The 16,622-nt window shown below is 42.8% G+C and overlaps 1 protein-coding gene across 4 annotated transcripts in view; it reads right to left on the reverse strand.

Annotated features, from left to right (window-relative positions):
- The window catches only part of TEAD1 (TEA domain transcription factor 1), a 91,518-nt gene extending 90,179 nt beyond the window's left edge, over positions 1–1,339 (reverse strand). For all 4 annotated transcript variants that reach the window (XM_042815015.1, XM_042815017.1, XM_042815014.1 and 1 more), the window contains exon 1: positions 1,086–1,339. In XM_042815015.1, coding sequence (XP_042670949.1) covers positions 1,086–1,233 — 148 coding nt within the window. In that variant the 5' untranslated portion in view covers positions 1,234–1,339. The remainder of the gene's footprint in view (positions 1–1,085) is intronic.
- Between the last annotated feature and the right edge of the window lie 15,283 nt (positions 1,340–16,622).

Raw genomic sequence — 16,622 nt, forward strand, 5'->3', positions numbered from 1 at the left:
CCCCCCCCCCCCCCCCCCCCCAATAAAAGAACAAAAGAAGCAAACACCCGGACAGGAAACTGGGACCCAGCAACTTTCTGCCAACGGCAGCTGAGATGCTTCATCACAACTTGCTTTTTCCAGACCCGACACTTCGTGTGGCCACCAGGGTCACATGGCAGCTGCAAAGGGAGGCCGGGGGAGCCGGTCCCGCTGCCGGCCCCCAAAGAGCCGGAGGCAGCAGCAGTGTCCCTGTTTCCATGACCTCATGCGGGGGGGTTGCGGGGGCACAGCTGGTGGCAGCTGCAGCACCATCTGCTCAGGGCTGAGCCCGTGGCCTCCTGCCTGCCTCGGGACACACGGCCAGGTAGGGAGCGAGGTCACCTCTCTCTGGGCTCCCCCAGGGCACGGCCACCATTGGCAGCTGCTGCAGGGTGAGGGGCCGGAGGGACATTCTGCAGCCCACAAAGAAAAGTTTGCAAAATGGAAAAGAAAAGGCAGCTAGGCCTTGGGAGCGAGAGAGCTTCAGTGAGCGGGATGAGAGCAACACAGCTATGGTTAGTGCGTGCAGATGTCAGCATCAGTCGCAGGAGCATGTCATTATGGAACACTGTCACCACATCATCTGATTTATAGCAGTCTGTGCTGAAAAAAGGGGGGGGAAATGTAATGAAAGGCACAAAAGCACCCCTAACTTGCCTCTTCTGTCAAGAGGATTCTGAACACGACAAGAACTTTGCAATTTAATATTGCATGTTTCGTCACGTGATCCTGCCACCATATTCCCCATTTCTATTTATGCACCACTTATAAAAAAATAATGAAAAATGCTTAAATATTTTCTGTGCTCAAGGAATGACACATTTAAAAGTTTCTTTTAAACATTCTAGGCAAATTATAGTATTCATTAAGGACACAGTTATGCACTAACATTGCTTCCAAGTGCCAGCAATACATCAGCCCACTGGAGGTCTCTCAACTTGATTTCATCAAGATTTGCTCTGTAATTGCCAAAGTCAGAGCCAGGAACGGCATGTAAAAACAAGCTGGCCTTTATGGCTCATACAGGGACAATTATTTCCAAAGGCTAACTGAGCACCACTTACCATACATTTTGCCTTCATCTGATAAGATGATTTTCCTCCTCCCACATGGTGGATAGATAGCTAGAGCCTCCTGAAAGCTCTGCTCTATGTCAGGGCTCCAGACACCTTCTGCATCGTTGTCAATAGGCTTATCTGCAGAATCGCTCATTCTTTCAATGTCTTCGGCAGGGCTCTCGCTGCCGCTCCAGCTGCTGGGCTCAATGGTGATGGCTGGGGTCTCCAAGCTTAAGCTTGGAGTCTTAAAGGAAATAAACCTACAAAACAAACAGACAAGCCCACAAGGCATTAAGGGCATGGAACTTCAGGAAAACATTTCTGGTTACTTCTAATTCTAATTAACAGCAGCTGAGCTTTAATGGGAATAAAGCTAGCATGGGAAGCACCCCAGAAAAGTACAGCATTATTGGACTCTACTTCTCTGACGTTACCCAAATTGATAATACAACCTGAACACAAGCTACGTGAGAACAAAAATCTTTGAAATGATAATACCAGAAAAAGGAATTACAAGATGTGCATTTTGCCTGTTTTAAGAGGTCTCTGTCACAGAATCATAGCAAAACAAAATTACCAGCTTCAAGTTGCTGAATCTATTTAATAAGAAATAATTTAATATCGCTGCACCTGCTCACACCACCAGAGCTGCAGATCTTGTCAGTGTTCCTTTTAGATTTTTTGAGAGAAATACAACTCCGCTATAAAGATTTGCTCCAGGCAAAAAAGCTGCTATACCAGACCAAATTCATCTCTGGTGCAATTCTTCATCCGACCAGTGAAATAACACCAGGAACAGATTTGGCTCAGCATGTCTAAGCACAACACAGCTTTATTTTCAAAAAAGAAGAATTTTGGTGACTCTGACTGATCTAAGTGGATGGAAGTGTTAAAACACACGTGCATATGTTGCATGTGCACTTAAAAATCCAGTTAATTCCCTGAACACTTTAAAACATCCCAACCATACATAAAATAACAGGGCGGTTACTGGATGTTACCAGAGTACAAGTGGTGTTTTCCTTTATCCCATCAGGAAGGGATTCTGAGAGGACCAGAAAAACCCATCTGATCAATACATGCCTAAGAGGCTACTGAGAATGCAGGAATTTTGGCTTTTCCAACCATGGGGTAGTTTACTTGGCACCTGGCCTGATGGCTGCTGATAGAATCCAGCTGGATCATAAGGGGATCTAGGCTCATTGACAGGGCTTTAGCCTAGGTTTGAAGGGGGAAGGAGGTGACAGAGCCTGACCACAACAAGGTGTAGGATAGCACAGCTAAATTAAAGGGATGTGGTGCTGGGGGGAGAGGAGGCCTTCAACCTGTTGCATCTTATGATGATGAAGGCAACAGGGAGACTAAAGGTAAATACCAAAAGAATTAAGGAGCTATCTTCTAAGAAGGTGACAAGACCAGCTGCCCAGCTGAAATGCCTCTACAACAACACATGCAGCTTGAGAAACAAACAGGAGGAGCTGGAAGCCACTGTGCTTCTGGAAAATCATGATGTAGTTCAGTCACTGAAACCTGGCGGGATGATTCCCACGACTGGAATGTGGCTACTGACAGCTACACGTTGTTCAGAAGGGCCAGGCAAGGAAGGAGAGGCCTAAACCATCAAAACAAACAGGTGAAAAGCCTGTTGCAGAACAGCAAACAGCTGATGGAAGAAAAGGGGGAGTTGGAGGCTGCAGCAGCTCCGACAAAACACCTGAGCTCAAGAACTCTCTAACAGAAGAAATTTGGGCCCCTCACTGCAAGAAAGATATTGAGGCCCTGGAATGTGTTCAAAGGAGGGCAACAAAGCTGGTGAGGGGTCTGGAACACAGGGCTTATGAGGAGCGGCTGAAGGAGCTGGGAATGTTCAGCCTGGAGAAGAGGAGGCTCAGGGGAGACCTCATTGCTCTCTATAACTTCCTGAAGGGAGGTTGTAGTGAGCTGGGGGTCGGCCTCTTCTCTCGTGTCATCAGTGATAGGACCAGAGGGAATGGCTTCAAGCTACGGCAGGGGAGATTCAGGCTGGACATGAGGAAGTATTACTTTTCAGAAAGGGTGGTCAGGCACTGGAACGGACTGCCCAGGGAGGTGGTGGAGTCACCGAGCCTGGGGGTGTTCAAGGAAAGGCTGGATGTTGTGTTGAGGGACATGGTTTAGTGGGAGCTATTGGGAATAGGTGAACGGTTGGACTGGATGATCTTTTAGGTCTTTTCCAACCTTGGTGATTCTATGATTCTATGAAATTTGTTCCCCAGCCAGCCATTCACTGGATATTCGAAACCTGACAGTCTGGGCTATCTGAGGCCCAGAGGCCATGGGGCCATGCAGACAAAACAAAACAAACAAACAACAACAACCAAAAACTGTAGCAGAAACTGGGGAAACTGGGAGTAGTCTCATCTCACTAACTGCCGTTACCAGTCCAGCTCCTAAAACATGGGGTGTTTCCACTGCCCTGGGCTCCAGTAGGAACCCGGAAGAATGAGCACATGTGAGATTAACTCCCTAGAGCTTTACTTTCCCTACTTGCACAGCTTTTTTTTTTTTTTTTTTTTTTTTTTTTTCCAAGGAGGCATTCCTGAACTTAGCATTGGTTTGAACATCTCAGCACAGCTTAGGACAACATTAGTCTCTACCCACCAGTAACCTCATGGCTGACCACAGCGTCTTGAATGCCTGATAAACTGATAATGAGGCAGCAGATGGATTCACAGGGAGCTATGCACAAATGAGGTGCAAGCGAAAAGTCTGCTCAAATGCACCACTTATTGTCCAAAGAGCACTCACTGCAAAGAGGGAGATGGAAATATTTGTAAAACACTGAAGCACTGTCTTTTACAATTTGCAGAAGGCTGAAGGCTTGACTAAACCCTTGTAATAGTTAAACCTTGTAGCTGAAACAGAAGAAAACAACAATAATGGGCAAGAACTGACAGAAATGATCATTTCTACTTAAGTCTTCAAATACAGGGGGATTTTTTTTAAACGACATGTAATTACATGGTGACTAGGATAATTAGCAGGTTTTCAGTTTTACTGCTACAGCGCACAGGAAAAGGGCTACAGGAGATTTTATTGACCTCACATGCTCAAGACCACAGCTCAGCATTTCGCCAGAAAACAGCACAGAGCAGGATTGTTTAACCTGGTCAGCTCCTTGAAGGTGACTGGGAAGGAAATCTTTCCCCTTCTTAGTCATGGGCACTGCATCCTGCAACGCGCACCACATGCAGCTCAACAGTGCTCTGCTTACAAAATCCGCCACAGTCATAGCCCCAAGTCTTAGTATCATCCTATAAACCAGCCCTTGTTATTACATTATGCCAAAATAATAATTAAAATGCATACAAGGAAAACAGAGAGGCTCGAAAGTAATTTTTACTTGATATTCATGTTAGATCTTGCATTGCATTTACTGGTGAATTTTCACTATTGTGCTATCTTTTCCCTTCCCATCCCTTTTTACCTACTTGGATATCATCTTGAGGTATTGAGCTACTATAGCAGCCTCTAAAACAAAGTGAACGTTTCTTCCAGAATCTCTGTATGATATGGGTTGAGAGCAATCTCCTCCCCAAAAATCCTCTTCTGCTCCAAAGGTTCTTTTTAGCTATCTCCATTTTGGTAAACACTGACACTGAACATCAAGCTAGAGGACCGAGAAAACCTGGTACCGCAGCCACTAAATGGCTCCCTCTTATTGCAGGAAAATAATGAGCTACTCATTTAATCACTTCCAGCCCAGCTCAATATATCAAAAGGCAATTCCACCTCGTCCTTAGCTTGAATTCTAAAGATCCCACTGTGATGAAAAATTTCAGACCTATTATGCTGCAGTTCAACGTGACTATCAAAAATAATACAAGCTGTAAATAGAGGAGCTTTGTTGCACATTTCTAACTGGCTACAAATCTCATGGAAGAAATATGGACTGCCAGTCCAATTAAAAAAAAAAAAAAAAAAGTCTTCCTTATATTAACAAAATTCAAGCCTCATAATACCAAGTTCTAGTGGAGGGAGAGTTAATTTCCTGGAGGCAATTAACATAAACAACCAACCAAAAATGTTCCTTTTCCACACAGGGCACATCAGGCAGAAGAGTTCTATATTTGCTTTATGTTAACTTTGTTAGAACCAATTTCATGCTTGTATTTCCTCTTAGCAAAACTGAAACACCTGCGTGCACCCCGGAAAACCACCACCAACCAAAACAATAGTAATGATTTTAAAACGTCACCATGTTTCAGCTAACCTTTTTGCCCTTTCTAAGATTGCTTAAGACACACTGCTGTGCTTCCAGAGGTCTCTGTTCACAGTTTTCCTTTTAATGCCAATGCCTCTCTGTTACTTCCCCTGCAGGTAAGCTCCTTTAGTTGCCACTCAGAACACATCTTTCTGTGATTACTTTCTATCCCACCCAGTTCAGCCAATTCCAAGCACCTCTGTTTTTCTCTTGCTCCTGTAGTTACTAAGACACTTATTGCTACCGGTGACAGAGGTACATTCCCGTCCCAAACAACATGGCATTTTCTATCTAGCAAAGCAGAAACTATTTTCTAAATATGTTTTTATAAGAAATACCCATTTAATACAGCTTCATGAGGTACAAGACTACTTACATGGTTGAAAATGTGAAACTCAGAGAAAGAAGGATAGCTACAGAGCAGATCAAACAAACAAATTTAACCAAAACCAAACGGCAGTCTGGAACATCTTATCAAGTGAATGCTTTACTTGGTTGCACAGAAGATTCTCAGATGCACTCACTTTATAAGCAACGCAGTCCTGAACTCACCCAGAAAGTTGCTGCTCACAGACCAACAGCTGAGATCAATTGCTTTTCACAGTGTAGGACAAGCGCAGATCTAAGACCTGGGTATGTTTCACGTCTTTCAGTACTAATGCAATGAAGTAGTAGCACACAAATGTTGTTTTCAACAGTCATTTGAGCTGAATCTTATTTTATAACATCCTGCACACGTCAAACCATTTTTCCTGCATGTTCAATTAACTTATTTTCTTGAATTTCAGCATACAGGTGTTGAAGGGTACCTATATGGAGGAATCACTTGCATACATACATAGCCACTGGAAGAGGTTTCGTATTCCGCAGGTACTGGTGTAGAAATACATGTAAGACCAAACACATGGCCTTGGTTCCAAAAAAACCCAAACAACCAGCAGTCAAGTCTCCTTGGTCTTCTAAATTCTGTCTGCTTGAAGGGGACCGAGTACAGACAGTTTTGAGACAGCCTGCAGTGCCATCTGTAAGAGTTTACAGGTGAGAAAGCAGCAGTGTAGTTACCCAAACCAGCTTCAGAAGGATATGAAACGTTTATAACTAGCCCAATATTTCTAAAATAGATCTGCCAGAAAGACTTTAATCCTTGATGAAAAGATTTCAATAGCTGAAGTGGTTAATTACGCTTCTAAGAATACTTTTTATTTGGGAACAACTTCATCTTTGCTTCAGCTCTACAAAAACAATGGGATTGGGAATCCAACAAGCTTTTTATAAACATAGACAATAATGAGCAGATGAGTAAAAACCAACTAATTCTAAATTTGCAGATGACAAATTCTCTCCTAAGGCTTGAAAAGTAACAGGCCCATGGGATTTTCTTCTGCTTTGTTCAGCAGTGCAAATCCACAGCTGGAGTGCTAAGACTTCAGGAAAGAACTGCTGGAGAGGATCCAGGGGAAGAAAGTTATCAGATCTATAAAGCATGACCTACCAGGAAAGGAATTGGGTTTGTTTGAATTCAGAGAAGACTGATGTGAGAAGATAACCATTTTCAAATAAGGAAAAGGTAACAGTGAAGCAGAAAAGCAGCTCTTCTCGTGGCATCTCCAAGGGGATACAGAAACCTGCTTCTGACTCTCCCTAACAGAGCACCCCAGGAAAAGAAGCTTAGGTAGGTGACTTCCCACAGGCTGAAGCTATGTTTGTTGAAGCAGTTGTTGAACTTCTTTTTTCCAAACAAAACCATACTGAAGTTTCTACATTGCCAGTAAAAGTATTTTTGTGGTATTTATGCAAGTCAAGCAATATGATTAAGCCTTTTTTGTTTTGTTTTGTTTTTAAATAAAAGATTAACTTTTTATTTTAAAATAAATTCATATTCTGGATATCCTAATTATAAAATTCAAGCATGTATGGATTCCTCTGATTCCTCTGAGGCATTCAAATGGCATGACTTTTAAGGAAACTATATATACTTAAGCAATTTTATATTTAATTTAGTTTTATGAGGAAAGGATATAACAGTAAAATAAAATGTAAATGAATTAAAACTTAAATCATTTACAGAGCATTTGATGGCAAAATCATTAGCTCAAAATGACTTCATTGCATTTATGTTACAAGCTCTACTCATCAGCAGTTATTCCCTCTAAGAAAAAAACAAGCACCCAGAGAGAGAAGCAGCCTATTTCCAGGATAAAGCATTCCTTTAAAACTCAGCCAGACTAATTCAGCCATTTGTTTCTGCCATTGGAAAGAAGAGTTTTTCTCTGTCTGTATGAATACTGCCAGAAGAAATTCAGATGCTGGGCTTTTTTTGCCATCAAACAATTGCGTCCAGTGACTCTTCCTTATTCTTCTTATCAAATGCACTAATTCTGTATATCAGAGCTAGCTTAAATTCCCATTTCACACTTAGGATACAACACAACTTATGACTTTTAGGTGTTTCTTTGGGATCTTTGAGATCTGTGGGGGAACAGCATAATCAGTTGAATAACCAACAGCTAGAGAGCACCTGCAGAAAAGAGCACCAGGATTTTTTCCGATTTTCCGAATCAAGCACGTTATTCAGCAAGAGAATTGAAGCATTACTTTCCTCCCTTCAGCTACAGTGCTCAGAGTCACGCAGAAAAGCAGCAGGAAGACAGACAGTGCCAAGCCAATGTGCAAAATACCAAAACCACATGACCTAACCAATAAAGAGATCGTTTCATACAGAATCATACAGAATCACAGGACTGCAGGGGCTGGGAGGGACCTGTGGAAATCATGAAGTCCAACCTCCTGCTAAAGCAGGTTCCACACAGCAGGTTACATAGGAAAACATCCAGCCTTTAATATCTCCAGAGAAGCAGAGTCCATAACCCTCTACGCAGCCTGTTCCAGTGCTCCATCACTCTCACAGTTAAGAAGTTCCTTCTCATGTTTGTATGGAATTTCCTATCATTAATGTTTTGCCTGTTGTCCCCTGTTCGATCACTGCACACCACTGAAAAAGATTCTGGCCCCATCCACTCGACTCCCACACTTTAGATATTTATAAACAGTGATGAGATCACCTTTCAGTCTTCTCCAGACTGAAGAGTCCCAGGTGTCTCAACCTCTCCTCATACAGCAGATGTTCCAGGCTCTTAATCATCTTTATGGCACTCTGCTGGAATCCTAGGAGATCCTTGTCTTTTTTGAATTGGAGAGCCCAGAACTGGACACGTTATTCCAGCTTGGCCTCACCAAAGCAGTGCTCAGGACGAGGACCACCCCCCTTCACCTGCTGGCCTTGCTCTCTGTGATGCACTCCAGGATCCCAATGGTCTTCCTGGCCACACGGGCACACTGCTGGCTCGTGGCCAACCAACCAGTGGCACACAGGGACACCCAGGTCCTACTCTGTTGGGCTCCTCTCCAGCAGGTCAGTCCCTAACCTGTACCAACACACGCAGTTATTCCTCCCCAAGGGCAGGACTCTACACTTGCTCTAGTAGGACTTGATCAGGTTCCTCTCTGCCCAACTTGCTAGCCTGTCTAGGTCTTGTTGAATGACACCACAGCGTTCTGGTGTGACAGCCACTCCTCCCAGCTCTGCAGCATCAGAAACGTTGCTGAGAGTGCATCCTGCTCATCTGGAAAGATGTAGCTTCATGAACTGTGAGGAAACTTACTCAACATAATATTACTTAAGATTTGCAAGATTAGGCAGCATACAGACACAAATAAGGATTATGTGAACAGTTTCGTCAAAGGAACTTGGTGTTCACCTTGAATTGCTCATTTTTTGCTTCTAGAAATAGATTACTAAGAACAGAATGGGCCAATGCTCATACATGGGAATTCTTCCCTTTGCAAACCGCTTTCATCTCTCTGCACCCTTTATGCAACTGAAAAGAGTATTTAATGCCACTAATGTTTCTTTTCAAAAGCTGTTTTTATTAATATATAACTACTGCTGAACAAAACAGTACACCTCCTCAGTGGGCAAACAACCAGACTCCGCCTGTGAGTTCACCACCCTCCATGGCTCTGTTGGCTTCGTACTGCTCTGCAGGACCTCTCACACAGGCAGCATCAGCTTCAACTCACCCACATCCAGACAGTGCCCAGCAACTCAGAGCTCACGGTGCTTTGTGAGGGGCTGCACGTGGCTCATGATTCATGAGCTGTGCTGATTAACAAGTTAGTGCTGGGTAGGTGAATCTTAACATGCGAGTTGTGAATCCCAATCTTATTACAGTCACAGCTGTTCAAGAAACAATTCCTTCCCCGTGTGATACCAAATGAACGTGACATTCATCCTAGGTGCAAGTCCTCATTTATGCCCAGCTGGTTTCACTTACAAAGGTGTTCCTGGGACTTAACCCAGCTCAAATACCGCATTGGAGTACTAACCAAAAAAGATGATTCTAAATTCAACTTGGCACTCAGCAGAATGAAGAACAGTGAGAATTGTGTCTGACTTGATTTTGCTAATTACCAACATGAAGCAAAGGAAAGGATAAAATATTTACCAGCACTCAGAAAGAGAAAGCATCCTTCTTTCAACTGCAGGAGGTGGCTGTGCAGCGAGCCAGCACTGCACTAAGCAGCAGGAGCAGATTGTGCACCCACCATCACCTGACAAGCACGGCTTATAAATGGCAACAGCAGTATCTATTATCAGTGTACCACTGTGGATAGCTGTATTCCAGCTGTGCATTTTCTATAGCAAGAGCTGCTATACCATGAAGCAGATTGTTAATACTTCACCCATCTACCCATTATGCAGCATTCAGAAGAATGCTCTGTGATGGAGGGTCTTGGGGCAAGCGGAATGGCTCAGGCTGTCCAAAGGGCAACGCTTTGGCACTGAAAATACGAGGCGCTGGACTGCCTTGTTTGTTGCAGAAAGAAGCTCTCCAGCCCCAAGACCTGCAAATAGAGGCCACAGTATAGTCCCCTAGGGCAAGGTCTGCAGTCACTATTTCACTTGGGTCGTGTTTACAGAGCAGGAGTTTGGTTGGTTGCTATAATTCATCCTGTTGCCCATGTGTGCACACAGAAGAATGAAAACTAGCATATGTATCTATCAAGGCAATTGGTTTTAATAGATACAAGACTGATTTAATAAATAAACAAATGAATGAATGAATGAATGCAATTCTTGCTTTATTCTAACAACAGTCTAATTATTCCTTGAAGGCTCTGACACCCAAAGGAGGCTCAGAGAGGGATTCAGCCTTTGCTGAGCTTCTGTACCTTTCAAGTGACTGCACAAATTATGAACTAGTCTAAAACTTTTCCAAAGAAAACAGACACTGGCCTTCCTTCAGCTCTTGGTAGTGTTCGTATCTCCCCATCCTTCCATACACATAACCCCAGTGTCCAGACCTGGATACAGACATAGGTGCCTGCACACCTTTGGAGCTGGCCATTTTGTGCTTTCGTGGGTCATTTAGCCACTGTTCCAATCCCATGGACCTCGGAGTACACTAAGGACGTAAACGCAGCCAATGGCTTTCATACGTGCAGTCTCTTCCCTGTAGTTTGCTGAAACTGCTTTCCCACAGCATCCTTAAGCATGACAATTTTTCACCCCAGAAGCTAAACTGGAACTATTAATACCACATACCAAGTATTAGAGTAAGGTAAATCCTTGATCTCTAATATGTTACCAGCTTCCTGCTAGGACCACATATGACGCACTGCTCATACATACGACAGACCTGGCAGCAAGCTATTCTGTCTAGACATAGCCCTGAAATTCTTCATTCTCCCCATTCCCTAAGCCTCCCTGGTTTTACTGGCATTTATTTGGCCACGTCACAAAGACGTGCAAAATGAGCTCCAATCCTTCATGCTCACGGCTCTCTTATTTTACTCCCGATATATGAGTAACCGCTTTTCTGCTCCAATATCAGATGTTCCTCTTTCTTGATTAGCTTGTTTTCAGGATGAAAGTATTTTTTCCACAATGGCTGCAAAAACATGAGTGTTCACTCTAACAGCTCTGGGTTAGGAGTGAGGTGGGAAAAGTGACAGAAAGCCACCTGTTTGAACAACAGTATAAGTTCAGTCAGGAAAGGGAAAACCAATGCTATTTGAAGGGTGGTCCAACGTCTGACTGGCTTGTACGTAACATAAGACTTTCGTCTATATAAAAAATATTTTATATGATTTAAGTACTCTGTTAAAAAGGTACAAAACAGGCACAGTAACTTAAAAGGTTCATTCATTTACTCAGGTGCATTTGTTTAAACAAGAGATAGCCACAAGATTAACCCTTTCTTATACAAATCTGAAGAAGGGCCTTCCATTTCTGAAGCAAGAAAAAGGCAAGCTTTGCAGCTAACCCCTGCAATGCCCAATTGGCCAAATACACCCCTGGATTCCAGCAGTTGGCACCTTCTATCCCTTTGTCTGCTTAGCCTCTCTGCTTTGCAGATGTCATACAAACACTTCTTTATGTAACTACAAAGGCACACACATGCTTTCTCAAACCTATGTTGGAAGGACTAAATCTTAGCTAAAATTCATTTTTACAAATTAAGAAACACTGCCAATCATTATTTATAAGCTGTATCAGTCTTTAAAGTAGCTACCTGTTCCTGGCAGTTAAAAACCGAACCGCGTAGATGCCTCATGCTCACCTGAATGTTACCTAATAGAACCAAAAGAAAACAGTTTAACTCTGCTTTGGTGTTACTACTGAAATACAGCCCTGGGCTCTGATCCTGCCAGCACAAAGCCATTTTATACATACAAATAATCAGTCCAAGTTTAATGAAGCTCTTCATGTCTCCATTAGCAATTGTTCTGGCTGGAGTAAGGCACTGCCTATCAGCCCCGGAGGAGCCTGGAAACAGAGGAGAGATAATACTGGGAGGCACGCTTTGGGAAAGGCTGTGGTGTTCTGACAACAGGACAGTCACAAGAGGAAAAGAGAAGGGAAGGGATGGGAAGAAAAGGAGAAAGGAGAAAGGAGAAAGGAGAAAGGAGAAAGGAGAAAGGAGAGAGAAATCACAGCACCACAGCCCTCAGCAAGGCTAGGATTTCATCCCAGGTTCCTAGCCTTGTTCTCATTAACTCTAAATATAAAGACATTTCAGAAACCAGCAAGTGAGATCAGATGAAACTTGGGGTCCTACCTAAGATGTTAACTAGTCCCAACTTGAACATTGGCTTGTCTGCATCACAAGCCAATACTGGAAACCCCACCTTGTGTTTTTGTGTATGGAAAGAAATCACCGTAATGATTTTGTTTGCAAGGGCAGGAGCTGTCAGTTATTTTTTGTTTTCCAACTACTAACTTCAGTTTTATGAGCAAATTACCTGCCAAATTACAGTTTAAGTGTGAGCTGTTTATCTCTGTGGTGCAAAGGAAGCCTCTTGTGTAAGGAAATGAGCATTACTATTACAGCACTTGCACTTGAGCTACTTTTTTCCATCTCATACTTGCCTCCAACACCATCAGACAGTGAATGCACTGGAATCAGCTTCACTTTGTCAGTGTGACTGTCTGCTATGGATAATGGCAGATCTATAACTTGCATTTTGTTCTTAAAAAAAAATTTATTTCTGACATCTCAAATTCTCCTGAGAAGTAAGGCAGCTTTTATAGAGCAGGACTCGCAACTTCTAGAAAGGAGCAGAAAATACTCCCCTGCTGAGGCAATGATACAATCCCAGACTGTGGCAAACTTTAATTGCTAAACATAAGTAAGGCTACAATGACTAGCAATAGCATTTTCAAAGCCCAATATAATAGTTATGTGGTTATTCTGTACTTCTCTTGTTGTTATCACCTGTTGAGGAAGCAATTTCTGTCTTAAGCTCTGACTTATGTTTCCAGTCTATTTCAACTCCTTGCTCGCTGTAGTTTAATCCTACTTCAGGAGGTGTCAATTTTCCACAAAAATAACTTTGCTGGCAACCATCAAAATTGCAATTTCACTGGACGCCGGCAGAGTTAAAGAAGAGATGACGCAGTCCAGGCAGCAGAAAACAAAACACACCTATGAAGACCGAAACAAAAAGTACAAAGCCTGGCAACTAATGCTCATAACTGAACTTCAAAGATCTAGAATCTAACAGAAACGCCAATTTCACAGCACACCGTCATTTCTCCCACAGCAGCCCTTCCCTCTACTCACCAGTCATAGTTTCACGGGCAATCATCACCTGCCTCTCTCTCTGCTTGAAGAACACCCTGCACATCCAAAATCTCCTTATGTCCTGCTTTGTCACAGACCCAAGTGCCTCTCACAAGCTGCCCTGACAAAGCGTGGGATGCCTTTTGAAGGCAGAGACCAGGACACCAGGGTTTCCCTGGGCTGGCTGGGCCTGTGGGAACAGGTCTGTGCCTGACCTTAGCAGACCCCTGCCATTTTTCACCACCACAGTCACACTTGTGTCACGCCATAGCTGCTGCTGTTTCTTGGAAGGGAAGCATCAGACTCACACAACTAGAATGAAGATCCGTGCTGGGGATTTTCACTGCTCGCCAATCTGGGACTGGCAACTACTCCTGACAAATGCAGAAGAGGGTAGGAAATGAGCACAAATGGGTTTTCAGGAATCTGTCCAAAGCAACATGAGAAACTCAGGGCAAACTAGAGAAATAGAAAGGAAGCTCACAGATATGTGTTGTCCCAAACTACTCTCCCCTCAGGACCTCCATCAGTCCTCTGTTTGGCAGGCGGGATACAAAAAGGGAACATACCTGCTTGTTTCAGCTCTGTGTGAGCGACTGCTCCAACACCTGGTCATATTTTCTGCTTTTTCCAGTCCTGGAACTGCTGCTGTGCACTCAGATGCCTGCATGCTGTGGGCCCAGGGGCTGCCCTGTCACTCATGCCTGGTTAGCCTCCTCTGAGAAAATGGTGCCCAGATCATCAAAGCTGGCAAAGTGAAGCTGTCACCAAGGTGACGTAAACTGCCTACTGTAACTGACTGCAATGCTTGCTTTTTGGTAAGACTCCAATCAGGTTCGAGGAGACCTGAAGTGGTTGTGCTGGCAGCACGTGGCCTGTGCTACTCCTGGAATTGCACAAGCACTGCAGCACAGCTCAGTCTTCTGCCCAACATGAGCAGAAATACCTTGCTAGGAACAATGTTATGGAAGTTGCAAGTTCTCTGAAAGAAAGACAAGGAAGTTTCTCAATGGTATGGATATAGCTTTAGCATCCTACCTGAGGTTTTCAGGAGAGAGTTTTGCGGCAAATATGAAAATATATTCACTTCATCTCCTCTGGGAAATCTGTAATAAAATTCCAGTAATGTCTTCTGTGACAAAATGTGTCTCTGCCCAGAGTGGTCAGGAACACATTGCAAAAACTGGGCTCCTAACACAAGCATTTCACACAGTATCAAAATGTGTCTATGAAATATAGTTGATATACACTGCATATGGTAAACATTCATTGCATGCACTCAGTTCTATACAAAAATGTTTTCTCAAGCTCAGAAAAATATTAACAGACTATTCAGATTTCTAAATTACAATAAATCACATTTGCTCTTTAAAATTACCTCTGTTTTTCATAGCCTTGATGATTCACAACAGTTCCATTAACTCAGTGGGTCCTTTTGTCAATGGGAAAACTGAACAATTTTAGCATGGTTTCTCCTCTACTTTTCGAATTAGGCTGAGGATGGTTTCATGGTGATAGCTGAGACTTTAAACGTTAGCATTCAGCCAGAAAAAACTCTGGTCTGAGACATCCAACTATCAATCCTGAACTTTCTAGTGGTGCCTCTTATGAAACGCACATTTCAAGTATTATAGTCCTCTTGAGTCTTCTCCTACTTAAGATGCTGACAAGCTACATGGTTATTTAAGCCCTTCTATGTGATGCCTTATGCATTTGCATGATCTCCTGTGCTGAGAAGCTCAATCAGGCTATGATCCACTGCCTTCAAAACCAAGCAGGCCTTTTTCTACTTACTGCCAGTAAAATCCTTGAAAATCCTAGGCAAATGTATTTCATTTGAGTACTTTTTTTTTTTTTTTTTTTTTTTTTTTTACCACTAAATAAGTATGAAGAAAAGGGAGAGAGGGACCCAGGCAAAAAAGAATGACCCAGAAAGGGAATGAGCCAGGAAATGACCCAGAGAAATGCAAGTACTTTGGCTTTCTGCTTAGACTAGTTTTTAGCTTCCTCAAATGACTTTTTAAAAAATTTTATTTGAAGGCATAAGAAAAAAAATGGTTGATGAACGTAGAAGAAATAAGTTTGGTTCTTGGTAGAAAAACATGTATGACTTAGATCCAGGGACATTTATTTTTCACTTTTGAATTATTTTCTGAACAGCATTTCCTGGCTTAATGTCACTGCACCACGGACAGATGCGATAGCAGATAAGTGTGTGAAATTTTAGATCAACATGACTGTTGCTTTTACACTTGTTGTCAGAGCTCAAAGGTGGTTTTATTTCTGCTATGCATGGAATATGCTGTATTACATGCTGTTTTACTAATACGTTTTTCTTTTTAAAAGGGAAGCTAATATATATTTTTAGACAGCGCCGCTGCAATTCAATAGTTGGATTTAACAACCATGTAACAAACTCTTCCATTTTCTTTCCCTCTCAAACATACCTTTCTGCCATCTTGATTTATTTCTGTTCCACAGCTGCAATTACTAAATGATTCTTATTCTCACTCCACACTTTTCCACCTCTCCTTGCAGCTGACTCAAACTAAAACACCATTTTTCTGGGAACGTGCAATTAAAGAATTCTCACAACAAGAATAGAAGGGAGCATCAATAACATCTAGAATTTAAGGGAACGATTTACTAGGGGGGGGGGGGGGGACAAATGAACAAACAAAAAAAGCCCCACACATTTGAAGGGTAACAGTTAAAAATTTAAAAAAATAAATAAATCCAGGAAAGTTAAGAAATTCTCCGTTGAGGCAGCACCGCTCACAGTCACAACAGCACACCAGTAGCCATCTGTAACAAGGCACTCCGATAGACTCTATCCAAATTACCCATCTCCAGCATTTACAGCAGTAACACCATGAGCAGGAATTGCTTGAGTTACATGGATAGAGTCATTCACAAGCTCCAAATATCCTGCTTTCAGAATTGGTACTGCTGCTTCTAAAACTGGCAAGGAAAAAGCCTAATACAACAAATATTACTGCAAGTATGAAACAATCCAAATAAATAATCAAAGCCAGATGGAAACAAAGCAGAGAACACGCAAATGCCGAGGAGTGATCGCAACAAATTAGTAGGTGAGACAAGATAAGTACACATGGGAGCCTGCTCCCAGCTGCAGGTCCTGCACCAGCACTCTGCGGCATCATGGTTGCTACA

This window comes from Centrocercus urophasianus, unplaced genomic scaffold (genome assembly GCF_019232065.1).
Source record: "Centrocercus urophasianus isolate 14NV4802_14NV808 unplaced genomic scaffold, USGS_Curo_1.0 seq_14, whole genome shotgun sequence".
Classification (NCBI taxonomy): Eukaryota; Metazoa; Chordata; class Aves; order Galliformes; family Phasianidae; genus Centrocercus; species Centrocercus urophasianus.